Source organism: Podarcis gaigeae (assembly GCF_964106915.1).
Source record: "Podarcis gaigeae genome assembly, chromosome: 3".
In the NCBI taxonomy this organism is placed as follows: domain Eukaryota; kingdom Metazoa; phylum Chordata; class Lepidosauria; order Squamata; family Lacertidae; genus Podarcis; species Podarcis gaigeae.
Window position 1 is genome coordinate 39,006,565 of NC_139680.1, and position 13,179 is coordinate 39,019,743.

Consider the following 13,179-nt stretch of genomic DNA (forward strand, 5'->3'; position numbering starts at 1 on the left):
ACATTATTTGGCAGCTCCTAAACACATTTCAGTACTTAATACAGACTGTTATACAGATATTACTGTAGGACACTGCTCTTAATCTATATGGCCTGATTTTAAACAAAATCCCATATATCCAAGCAAGCGTAATTTAGTTCATTTAATGAGACTGAAGCAAAACCAAATACTGATTATCTCTTGTTTATTTAAAAAAATGGGATGCTCACATTTTCAGAAAAAGTCATAAATGTCTGGGTAAGCATTTAGCGTTTAAAACCACACTACTCACTTTGTGATGCTGTTGAGACTGTTTAGCTACAGTGCCACAGACCATGGTTCAGTTCATACATCCTTCTACATCACTTGGTGTGCAATTAAATTGCTGAGCTGATCCCTTTGAAAAGCACTGGCAGAGAGGTCATAACATTTCGCCTGTAGTTGATGCTGCAATCATCAAGTGATGGGCGTGTAAATGTGAACCAATCCTCTGCTATTGTTAATTTCTCACTTCTAAGGAAATGCACTAGTAAGTGGTGTGGAAAGCTAACAGTGCCCATAACCAAACCAAAGGAAGCCCTGTAAAAGTATGCAATATTTCTCTAAGTGTGCTGTGCACGTGCCAACACTCACATCTTCTGTCATTTGATCATCGTGTGATTGTGTTGCAGTTGCCCTCCTTGTGGCAATATTGCTATGGGGAAGACTCTTAAGTCCAGCTTTCTCTCCACATGAGAGGAGACTTTTAGATTCTGAAGTGGTATAGTCTGGCAAGAGAACTGAATAGTATCACTGAAACATTTTCAGACTGGGGTTTTACATCCAAGACATTATATCTTAATTCACTTATTTTTCTTTTGCCCTTTTATGAAGAATGGAGTCTTGTTATTCCTTACTCTCAAAGCAATGTCTTGTATCTAAAGAAGCTTTGGGCTTCTAGTTTTTGATTTATAGTCCCAGTATCTCATGTTGTATCACATAACTGTTCCTGAAGGTTCCCAGAGTTTATATTATGTGTACAAATACAAATTGTGTGTGTGTGTGTGTGTGTGTGTGTGTGTATGCTCTTAAGATCTCTGGCAATATTTTTAGTACTGAGGTAATGCCTTTCTCATGTTCACTGTCACTTTGTTTCAACTTTATGAGTACAGTGGTACCTCGGGTTAAGTACTTAATTCGTCCTGGAGGTCCATTCTTAACCTGAAACTGTTCTTAACCTGAAGCACCACTTTAGCTAATGGGGCCTCCTGCTGCTGCCGCCGCGCCGCCGGAGCACAATTTCTGTTCTCATCCTGAAGCAAAGTTCTTAACCTGAAGCACTCTTTCTGGGTTAGTGGAGTCTGTAACCTGAAGCGTATGTAACCTGAAGCGTATGTAACCCGAGGTACCACTGTATGTGTTAAATTATAAACACAACACAGTAAGTCCAGTAAGTGTAGGAGAAACTGGAAACCCATTGTATGTTTTGTTAAATCTGGTGGTGTTTTTCCTCCCCCCCCCTTTTTTTTTTTGACATCCCAGGCAAGGATGACATGGAGATGTGTGAGCTGAATCTTGAAGAGACTGGCTTGACTCGTAAGCGTGGAGCTGAGATTTTGCCGAGGCAGTTTGAAGAGATCTGGGAGCGCTGTGGGGGAATCCAGTATCTTCAAAATGCAATTGAGAGCAAACAAGCTCGGCCTACGTATGCAACTGCTATGTTGCAGAACCTGTTGAAATAAGTAGTCACTTTCTACATTAACACTTGGTCCCGTCCCCCACCTTAACAATAAAGGGAAGAATTCCTCTGAGCAGCAGAGGACACTTAAACATTCTGTAATTGTCTAGAGATGTTTAATATAAAGTAAACAGATTTTATTAATGTGGCAGTTTTTAATTTGTATTTCTGATGTTTTAATTTGTGTAGTGAATTCACTAGTTCTGAGGGTCTGAGCATCCGTTTCAGCCAACTACGTGGTTTGCTTTTTTCGTTCATGCACCAATCCCTGCCCATAGCATCTGTCATGACACTCAAAGTGCTGTAACATAGAGTAACACTCTACTGGGACTTAACTACATAACAATGACTGCATTTTGTCTTCCTCTTTACACTGTTAATTCCTTTGTGATACCCAGAATGTTAGTCTCTCCTTCAAGATAGCATAGCAAAAAGAAAAAAAGTACATTGCATCTTATAACTGGAATTGTGAGGCCTTATTGTTAACTTCTACTGTAGAGGTTAAAAAAAAAACTTTTATAAGATGAAAGACTTCATGTGCAACTTATGAAAACTGCTTGACATCTAGGTAGATGTCCACAAGAAAGCATTTTGGGAAATGTGTCTTAGGTAGATTGCAGGATTTCAACTACTGAGAGCAGGACAATTGTGTCTGGAGTACTTAGGGATAGATTTGCTGATGCATACTGAATTTACTAAGCAGTGGGTTTTTCCTTTTTTAACTATTTTTTACAAGACAAATTTGTTCAGGCAATTCTTCATTTTTATTTTTCGGTTATAACTTTCTTAGTCAAACAAAGGAAGACAGAGTTAAGCAATATTTTACAAAAATATATACCTAGATACATTTAGGATTGAAAGCATAAGGGAAGTGGGTTCCATTTTTCATGACAGCACAGCCTAATTGTCAGCTGAATTTTGCTGTTCCTTTGTACTTCAGTGCAATGCACATGGGATTAGGTGGCTTCTGTCAGAAACTTTCAGACTCTTGACGAGTGGCACAGCACTGGAATTTCTAATTGCGCCATGCTGCTTCAAATGGCTTAACTTCATAGTGTTAAAGTAATAAACTTTTCTTCTAATCTTACAGATTATTTTTTTTGCAGCTAATCTTCCAACTTCAGGCTTTGTGGGTTGCTTTTTTTTGCTAATGTACCCTGGATGGTAATTAAATTTCTTATGTATAACGATTACTTGTTTCACACAGATGGAAGTTGCCTTTTATTGATGTTGCCGGATAGCCCTATAGCTGGCTAATATCAACAGATTAAACCTTGGTATTATCTCAGTGTTAGGAGATTTGGGGAAATAAGTATTGTCTGGTTGGGAAGGAAACAGATTGAATTTGGGGAGGCTTCCCCTCCCTTAGTATATTAAGAAGCTAATTACATTTCTGGGCTGTAGTTTTTAATTCTTCAATATACTTTCTAAGCACACCATTGTCACTGCCTTCTGCCATAGCATGCCTCTTGGCAAAAATACTCTCTGCAGTGTAAAAACTATCAATGTAAAACGCTAAGCGGCCACATGGCTCCCAACTTTGGGACAGGGTTGAGAGGATGTAAAACTGCAATATTTATTAACCTCCAATTTTAATGCATGGTTTAAAACTGTTCACACCCTGTCTATTTCCATCTTGTCTTCAGTCTGTAAAAACCCCTATTCCTGCACATCAACTTTCTGAAGATCTGGTTGGCATGGTCATCTCTGACAGCCTTGATTGTCGAAGTTGCCACCACCAAAAATCCATCAGAGGTTGCACATGCAACCTTCACCCCCCCCCCCCAGTGGGATCCATGACTTAAATCTAGGAATGAGGAACCTGTTGCTCGCCAGATGTTGTTGAACTAAAATTCTCACCATTGGCCGTTCTGGCTGAAGTTGATGGGAATCAGAGCCCAGCAAAATCTAGAGGGTCACAAGCACGCCCCAATTTAAAGGCACTTCTAATCACACAAAGGAGGGTCTTGCTGTCCCCAGCCTCCTGCATTGCGCCATTTGCTATTTTGGAAAAACCCTGATTTTAGGTCAAAAGGAGCAACAGGAAGGAGGAGGCAGCACAGAGCCTGCTTGCAGTTCATGGGATCCAAGTTTATGTATGGAGCCCTCTGTTTTGGATGGTTAGGATCCAGCAACAGGAACAATGCATACAACACATTTTTTGCCATGTAGGGCTAGAGCGAGAGAGGATTTTTGTGCTGGTCCTGAACTCGCAGAACCCCTCTAATCAATGTTAGGCAGAACAAGATTAGTATATTCAATGCAAAATTGCTGACCTGAGGCCATAGGGACTGGATGTTAGAATTAATGATATAGTCATAAGCTAAGCATTAACTGACCATGATCTAATTGGATACTTCACTAGGTGAAGGCTATGCTTTAGATCTGATTGGTGTCACAAATACATACAAGGCCAGTTGGATAACCAGAGCTTTTTTTCCTGGGGGTACTCAAGGGCACACGGTATTGGCACCTTTTCTCCCTCAGATGTTAAAAGTGTGTCACTTACTGTAACAACTTCATGGTGAGTACCGGCACCTTTTTTCTTCTTCTAAAAAAGCACTGTGGATAACACAACGATTTTTATGGCGAAGAGGTTTCGAGAAAGTGGGGTGGAGAATAGTTAATGAGGAATAGATATGTTACATTACATGAGAGTTTCATACCTCTCTGTGTTTCCTACTAGAATCACATTCAGTTTAAAAATGCCTCTTACCCTGTGTATGTTCTTATGGTCTCTGTATCCTCCCAGACAGTTATTGACATTATGCATGCTTTTTTATTATTTTTTTAAAGAAACCCTCGTTAATTACTGCTGCCGCTCACTTTCCTTGGCATGTCTGGGGCTGTTTCTTATGGACCCCATATCGCATCAAATTGTTAATGGTATATAAAAGATGCACTTTCTCCTTTAAAATATTTTCTGTGTTGTAATTTAAAGGTACAGCTTACAAAAAAGGGAGGAGTAACTAAAAGTTAAGAGTGTAGGCTTGCATAATAGATGAGTTGTATGCATTATATTTGGGAAGCAAAGCCATGAGCAAATGAATCCTAGGAAGTGGTTGTGAAAAAGGAGCCCCCAAATGCTTGCATGTGATGGGATGATAACTGCAATATCTCGCACTTCCATATAAACTGGCTACATGCTTCGTCATGAAAATTAGTAACCACCATGTGTTGCTTAAGAGAAAACAAGTTAAGCCCTGTGTTGCAACTAGAAATGGACCTACTGCTGTCTATTGATTATGAGATCTCTGGAAGGGCGGTGCTGTTTTACTTATGCATGTACATTACTTGAATACACCTGAATGGATTCCGATTATTGTTTCAGGGGATGTGATGTTCTGCTGAAGTTCTTTCTATAGTGTTTGGTCTGCGATGACTGTTTCACATGCTGGTTGCAGTCACTGAGTAATGAAAATGCAGTTATAAACATGCCCTGTGTCTCAATTCATGTTACTTTACTGGGAACGTAAAACCTATACAGAAGTTTCCCTTCAGAAAATAGCACAATGTCTTTAACATTCCATTGAAAATTTCCTCAGCTTCTGGTATCTCTGGCTACTTTATCCCTGGGTTATTTTCACCCTAAACTGTTTTAAGTACTTTGTCAAATGACCTTAATGATGTACTGAAAATTGCTGCAAAATAAAAACACTCAATTGATCTCTCTGGGATATTATTTATTTAAGAAAGAGTGAGAATGACTGGTGGAGCTCTGAAACTTGCACTTTGCTTTCTCAAGTCAGTGTAACTATTAAAGTAATACAGTGGTACCTCGATTTAAGAACAGTCCAGTTTAAGAATGATTTGGTTTACGAACTCCACAAAACCGGTAATAGTGTCCCAGTTTGAAAACTTTACCTCTGTCTAAGAACGGAATCCAAATGGTGGAAGGGCACCAGCGGCGGAAGGCCTCATTAGGGAAAGCACACCTCAGTTTAAGAACAGTTTTGGTTTAAGAATGGACTTCCGGAACGGATTAAATTCATAAACTGAGGTACCACTGTACTGGCTTCTAAAACTGTCTCATGAATTGGCTTGCATAATATTCCAATGTGGAACTTTTGGGGGTGGCGGGGTGTGTGTGTCGAGGGTTGTCATTGCTTCTAACATTCTTCTTACCAACTAATGCTTTTTTCTCAAATAGGCACCATTATTTTCCACGACCCAATTAAAGATAGTTGTGACCATAAGCCAACTGGAATCAAATGAAGTTGTTTACAACTTACTTTAAAACAAGCACTGGATTTAATATTTTGTAAGATCATAAAATATTTTTGATTGCCCTTATATCGCTTTTAAATATTTTATGTTATATATATATGCATGCATCCTAGATGCGCAAAAAAGGAAAAAACCTTTTAACTACTAAGCAGACATTTTTCTGATATATAACATAGAAATACAGTCTGTCTACACTCTAGTTAAATATTTTATTATTTTATTGAAATACAAAACATTCTCTCATCCAGCAAAGATATTTGGTAATTAATATTTGAAAATGATAAATTATGGTCAAGAACAATTGTTTCATTATTAAAACTGACATGTAAAAACGATTTCTATTGTTTTTCTTATAGAAATTGGTATGAATAAACATATACAAAAAAAATAGCTCTGAAATGAAAATATATTGAATACAATGAGGAATCTTAACTTACACAACCTCCAATAGTGCCTGGTGTATAGTGGGATATCTTCAGATATATGCCCTAAAGATGTCATCTAGGCTGTGAAATGGTACCTTGGTGTCCATGTAAGCTTCCTCACTGACGTTAAGATGAGATCTTCTCCATGTATATATAAATAATGTTACACTTGACTGTAAACTCAACATTTTTTTTACCTTGAGGCGGCTGACTACCTCTAACGCGGCGTCTACGAGCCCATATGAGAATATAACTTGGCAGGCGACTTTCTTGACACCATAAAATAAATAGATGAAGATTAGTTAGCTCAACTCTTACAGGTATTGGGTCTGAGTAAACATTTAAGAGAAGCAATTAGCCATGGTATTGTTTATATAAGCTGTATTGCCTAAATGCACGCAGGAAGGAGAGATGGTTCAGGGCACTAGGATTATACCCAGAGCAGAAATGCACTTGATAATTAAAGGAAAACATCTGCCACTCCAAAAAAGAAAGGAAGCAATGCTAGCCCTAGTAAAAGACTTCCCCTTAGTGCTCGGTTCCTAGGCACACCTAACTTTAAATAATTCTGGCTTTGGATATTCTGTACATCTGGGGGATGGGGTGAAGAAGGACCTCTAAGCTGCGCTTCCTCATCTCTTGCTGCTTTAGAATATTTGAAATTGAGGCTCATGCATATTCCTGGCTGGTTGTAGCATTATGCACATGCACCAACCTATCCAACAAGTCTCTACCCCCTACTTGCTGCAGACACCTGAAGCACTTTGTTTTTACTGAAAGCAATTCGGATCACTACCAGTTATGTGGTGCTTAGCGTGCATTGAAGGTTCCGCACAACCTATTATTCCATTTAGACAAATGACCCAGCACAGAAGTGTGGGTTGTAGTTGGGTGTGTCCATTTTTTGAAAAATCTTACTAGATGTGCCTGCATGTTGCTAGTTGAGAAGTCTTGTACAGTAACAAATCACACCACATTAGTGGCTTGGTGTCTGTGCGAACAAAAACAATTACTGCAATCTATCACAACTATATGATAGCAAACACATCCCTTATACACACAGCCTAAAATTTACAGGCCGATTCTCAAAAGCATATAGGAAAATATCTTAGCAATTATAGTTAAAATAAAAATGTCCACTTAATGTCTTTATATCTGTAAAAGAACAGCGTTGTGGGGTTTAGTTTCTGTCTGTCTGATTGTAGGTCACTTTAGGTTGCCCTGAACAAGAGAAAGTGACTAACAAATTTAATAAAGACTTATAATAATCACCGGTGGTGGTGTTTAGGGCGGAAAACCCCACTGTAAGCCTTCAATACGATTCTCCAGTAATTATAATAAAACAGTTACTACCACATAACTGACAACCATTCCAGTAGTTAGTATATGTGTCGGCCACTTTTCTGTTCATTTATTTTGGGATAGAATACCACCAATGGTAACTTTTCCAGCAGAGACTTCTGCATCTGAATCTAAGCTTTAAAATAAAAATATTTATCATATAAACACTGTACAGTTATTAAATACATTTAGCACTGCATTCATGATAACATGGATATTATGTAATGGAGGACAACAGTTTTGACGGAAAGTAGGTGCAGCCACCTTGTTCTTTTTTACTCAGATATAAACTTCAGTTAATGTGTTCACTGTTATGGAAAAAAAAGTATGGGTTGCCTTCTGAAGCTTTGTTGTTGCCTCTCTCCTCCCCCAAAGACTCCATTTATCCAGGTGAGTGAACTTGGTATAACCAGCAGTCCTCTTGGTGAAAATCTGTGGAAACAAAGTGCCAATAATGTGGCCAACATTGACTCAAAAGACACTGAGAGCTTTCCCTCAGATTCCAGAGTTAATTTCTGGAGTGACGCTTGCCCCAAACCTTAGACTTCTTTTGAGATAAAGTATTGGCCAAACTTTATCAGAAAATAACTATTACATTTTCTGAGAATATTTTCTCTTTGGACTCCTTCTGAATTGCTGGATATTTCCATTCCCACCAAGAGTATTTGGCAACCCCACCCCTCTATTGCCCACTAACAGAGTTAAATACAGATCCAGTGTTAATACTGTTTAGAATTGCTGAAGGAAGCAAAGTGCTTAGTCCTTCTGGCTTAGTCCTTCTTCCATCCTTCCCTTATTCCATTGTTACCTTCATCTACCAGTGCAAACAAAAACGTAAGTTTGTATTCTACTAATCATTAACTGAATTGAAATTTCACAGTAGAAGGTTCTGTGAATGTTTTAGAAGTCCACTACCTCACTTGGACACAAGATCTGGAAAAATGCTTCCTTCTTCCAATACCCACACCATGCTGCTGCCCACAAGTTGGGCAAAGAATTCAGGGAGGGGGGGACGATGACAGACAGACATTTTTGCTCACCCCTGGAATCCAGTTTATACTCCAAGATCCTCTCCTTTAGTAGTTTGTACCAGGCCTTTGTAGTGCTCAGTTTTCTTTTACTTTCACACCACTCTTCAATGATTGTTTAGGCTCTTTTAAAAAGGGCTCAACTATAGCAGTGGCAAATAAATACATGAAGGGTGGGTTCTGACTCTCAAAGGTATTGAGAGGATGTTTCCACACAATATATAGCTATTTACAAAAATAAAAACCACAAACCTTTATGTCCGCTGACTGTTGCCTAGAATTCAGGGCGTCAGATACTAACTCATCAGTCTTTGCTTTGTATCAGGTGGCCTGTAAGGAAAAGAAGGATATGAATTTTTACTGCATGCTATGCAAGCCATCAAAGCCAAAAAGCTAGAGCAGAAAGTGCTAACAGTGCAGAAGTGCTAAAAAGAATGTTCTGGTCTGAAGCTGTGACAAGAGGTTTTAGAGACAGTGAGGGTTAGTCCTTTGTAGTTGTGGAACACCAAAGGCAAGTTGAAGTTGGTTGTTAATGAGGGCAACTCAGAGAAGACACATGTTGAAGAGGAACGAGTAGTATTTGCATGCATTTTACCTCCATGCTCTGTTCTGTGCTCATGCTTTTGCAATGCTCCTTGATCACTGCTCTCTGAAGGACTGATACAAGCACTTACGTTACATGGCCCATGACACAAACTACTGATGGGTTCATGGTGGTCAAAGGCAGGATTAATTCTGACAGCATTCTCTGTGTTGCTTTGGCTGAGAGGAGGACCTCTACAAGGCAGAACATGTTTGTTTAGGGTAAGACTTCCTGTCTGTAGTTTTTAAAAGTTCCAAAAAACTGTTGGGGGAGGGTTAAGCTGCTTACTCCAGTTTAGGCTTGGTATTGCATTTTCTTCGCAACTTATATATTAAAGTGACGAGAAGAATAACTAGGCTTAATAAGCCAAGCATCAAAGCTTTGGAGATGTTGGACCGGGTAGGTGCTGGAGCATATTTTGCACAACGCCCTCGGCTGTTTCTACGGGCTGGGCATCTAAAACATGGAGGGAAAGGGAAGCAAAGCAGTTTTATGTCAAAACAAGACCAAGGGCATGCAGGAAAAACAATTCAAAACAGGTTCTCCATGCCTGTCCTAAACCCTTTAATCTGTGTTAGGTTTTAGGACTTTTCTTTTTATTCCACTTTTTATGCTGCATTTATATTTATCAGCCGGCACCCAAAGTGTGAGTAGACCCAGTAGAACTTCTCCTTCCTATCTTTCCCCCAGCTCAGATATGCTCCAGGGGTCCCCACAGCCACTCAGAGTGGAGTTTGGAGGCACACAGGGGCAAGAGAGTGAAGGAGAAGTCCTATAGCTCATGTGGATGTCAATTCCACAAGCGGGCTGACTCCACTGAATGCCAGTCATTTATAGGACAGCTCAGTTGGCTAGAGCGTGGTGCTGATAAGGCCAAAGTTGCAGGTTCGATGCCCCTATAGGACAGCTGCATATTCCTGCATTGCAGGGAGTTCCTCAGGGTCCCTTCCAACTCTGTAATTCTATGGTTCCATATTAACTTTTAAATTGTTTGATTTCTTCTTGTAAGACACCCTGAGGACTGCTATAGAGTGCGCTATAAATGCTGTACATAAATTATGGTAATAACACTGTAATAGAATTGCTAATAATAACGTGGTGTAAGTAGCTGACAGGCAAATGTGTGTTCATTCAGGTTCATTTCCTATACGGTGGCATCTCCCACCACAAGCACAGTGAAGCCTCAGATACTTACCTCAGGAATCTCCATATGCTCACTTGGAATGGTGGAAGGTCCTATAAGGAAAAGAACTTGGAGCAGGTCTTCCTCACAAGAGGTGCCCAGGGGGCAAGGAAAGGCAAACCTCCCATTTTAGAATATAGAAGCAGGAGATTGTAGCCAAAGCAACATGGTGGAGTTCTGCTGGTGCAGTGACACTTCCGTTTCCTCTCCTCACTTGACCCACTCCCAAAATGTTCTCCAGAGGGTCTCCCAACCCCTGGAGCTGATTTTGAGGGTGTGCAGGGGAGGGTGTGCAGGGGAGAGGAGGGAAATGTTCTGTTCTGCTAGCACATGCCCCTTGCAACAGGTGCATAGGCTACCAGAAAGCACATGCATTCCTCTCTCCATAACGGGCCTGAATATAGGAAGATTTGCATTTTTATTTTGTTTTTCTATTATGCCTGATGAGGCGACTGAAGGATTTCCTGTCAGTATCTATCAACTAGACTACGAGGAAACCCCGAAGATTACCTCCTTCAATTTACAGATTCTTAAAATGAGCTAAATCTAAACAAAGCGTCTGGTCCATTACACAGCTGACAAGTACATGCAATGTTCAAATCTGACAAAAATAACCTTTAACGTTGAAGCCCTTTCCGCTGAGCTGCATGAAGTAGATTCCGGCTTATGGCAAACAGTGGAGGCTGGAAGTCAACATGACTATGTGGGAACCAAAAACTTGATGCTGAGCACAGGCGCATAACATAGCACTGGCCCATTTAGGCCAGTACTGTTACTATGGCATGCAGGAGCTCTCCTGGGATCTTCCCAGTCCTGCTACCAGAGAGCTTTACAATTGGGAATTTTCTGTACGGATGCCATAAACCACTGTTCCCTCCCTACTCAATGTCTGTAATGGCTGCATTCTATCATGTGATGCTGTTCGAATGATGCAGTAGATTCCATAATATATTTCAAATTCTACAGCAGCACTGATATTCAAAATATTCATAATCACAATCGGTCCTGCCATCCTCACAGGCATACTTGGTAGGGATGTGGGGATAGGGCCTTTTCAGTGGCTGCCCCCAAAACTTTGGAACTCCCTCCCTGGAGAAGCTAGACTGGCTCCTTCCTTTTCCAGAAGGACAACAAGGAACAGACTTCTTTTAATGAAAGGCTTGGTGCCCTGCTGCAGTTATTATAAATATCTGTATGTTTTTAATTGTGTTTGTGTGTGTTTGATTGATTAGTGTTTAATTGTTTTAAATGATTTTTAAAAACAAATAATTTATATAAAAATGTTTTTAGCTGTTCTTATCCCCCCCTTAAGACGCCTTGAGTCACTGCCAAGGGAAAAGAAGGGTATAAATAAATACATAATAATATAATAGTGGTGACACTTACCTACACACTGCCCCTCTTCCTGGAACCAGTTCACACTTGCCACCATTAACACACAAGTGTGGCTCAATTTCACACAGGCTACGGCACGGCAGACCATCTCTTCGTACATAACCAGGCTTACAAAGGCAATCGGCCTCTTTCGTCCAGTCATTCTTTACGCACTGTGAAAATTCGTCGCATCCCATGAACTTGCAAGGATCCGCTTGATCAGCTGTAAAAGAAAAGGAGAATCTTTTTTAAAAACATGGGCCCATTGCCGCAGTGCCACGTACACTTGGCAAAAACTTACTCTTGACTGAGGAGGGAAACAGGAGCTCCCCCCACAAGTACAAGTCTATCAGTAAAATACATCTTAGAAGAAGAGCCAGCATCATTTTGCATTTAAAAAGCTGCAGTTATGGATTCTTTTCTTTGGTGATCTGGCTTTCTCTTTACTTGATTCTCCTGCCTGTGACAGTCGTATGCTCAGACTAATAATGGAGAACTCTTAGAACCACTAGCTAGGAACAACTGTGGGAGAGCGCTACTACTCTCAAGCCCTGCTTGTAGGATTCCTGAAGGCAACTGTTTGACCACTGTGGGAAGCAGGATCCTGGCCAAGACAAGTCATTGGTCTGATCCAGAAGGGCTTTTATTTCTGGAAAGGAGTCTTCTTCCCTCTCTGAAATAGTCTGCTACCCACACAAGCCTGCGACTCAGAGCTGTGTGTGTCACTTGGCTCAGTTTCCTTGGCAGTCTGCCTCATCTCCAGATATCTGAGAACCAGTATGTAGATCTTTTCCTCATTTTCCCTCAACACTGAACTTTTAATTTTATATCTCCCAGGCTTTTTAAAAAAGAGAATGTAACAGTGTTTAAAAAATCCTTTAGGACATGCAAAGGAAACTGGTTCAAGTAATTGTGTGCCTTGCACAGAATTTATTAGAATATCTGTTATAGTTAGCAGTCCCCAACTCGGAAATAAAAGCTGTCTTTTAATCTGGAGATTATATATTCCTGTAGAATTTTAGGAACAAAGTTGGTTCAGACATAATCCTATTTTTTCAAGTAATGAATTTTCATCCTACCCTTAAAACAAATAATAGGAAAGCAAGATATATTTGTTCTTCTACATATACCAATCAGGCTTTTGTCAACTTCAGTTTTCATTCATATTTCATTCATTCATCTAGTCCAGGGTTTCCCAAAATTTTCAGCTGTTTTTGAACTACAACTCCCATGTTCCCTAGCTAACAGGAACAGTGGTCAGGGATCATAGGAGCCAACTCCTAGGGCCCCTCAATAAAATATTTCAGATCTCCACCCAGGTA

At 40.1% G+C, this 13,179-nt stretch overlaps 2 protein-coding genes across 13 annotated transcripts in view; one reads left to right on the top strand and one right to left on the bottom strand.

Moving 5' to 3' along the window:
• MYO6 (myosin VI) overlaps nucleotides 1-5,362 on the top strand; it is a 114,721-nt gene extending 109,359 nt beyond the window's left edge. For all 6 annotated transcript variants that reach the window (XR_014561902.1, XM_083729964.1, XM_083729966.1 and 3 more), the window contains one exon: nucleotides 1,501-5,362. Coding sequence is in view for 5 of the 6 variants with exons in the window: in XM_083729964.1 (XP_083586090.1) it covers nucleotides 1,501-1,700 (200 nt within the window). In the remaining variant the exon portion in view is untranslated. The remainder of the gene's footprint in view (nucleotides 1-1,500) is intronic.
• Nucleotides 5,363-6,120: 758 nt separating this feature from the next.
• The window catches only part of IMPG1 (interphotoreceptor matrix proteoglycan 1), a 70,461-nt gene continuing 63,402 nt past the window's right edge, over nucleotides 6,121-13,179 (bottom strand). For 3 of the 7 annotated variants that reach the window (XM_083730124.1, XM_083730120.1, XM_083730121.1), the window contains exons 15-17: nucleotides 11,870-12,080; nucleotides 9,589-9,756; nucleotides 9,060-9,494 (exon numbers count right to left, since the gene is read on the bottom strand). In XM_083730124.1, coding sequence (XP_083586250.1) covers nucleotides 9,143-9,494; nucleotides 9,589-9,756; nucleotides 11,870-12,080 — 731 coding nt within the window. In that variant the 3' untranslated portion in view covers nucleotides 9,060-9,142. The other 4 variants (XM_083730125.1, XM_083730123.1, XM_083730122.1 and 1 more) reach the window with 3 other exon arrangements.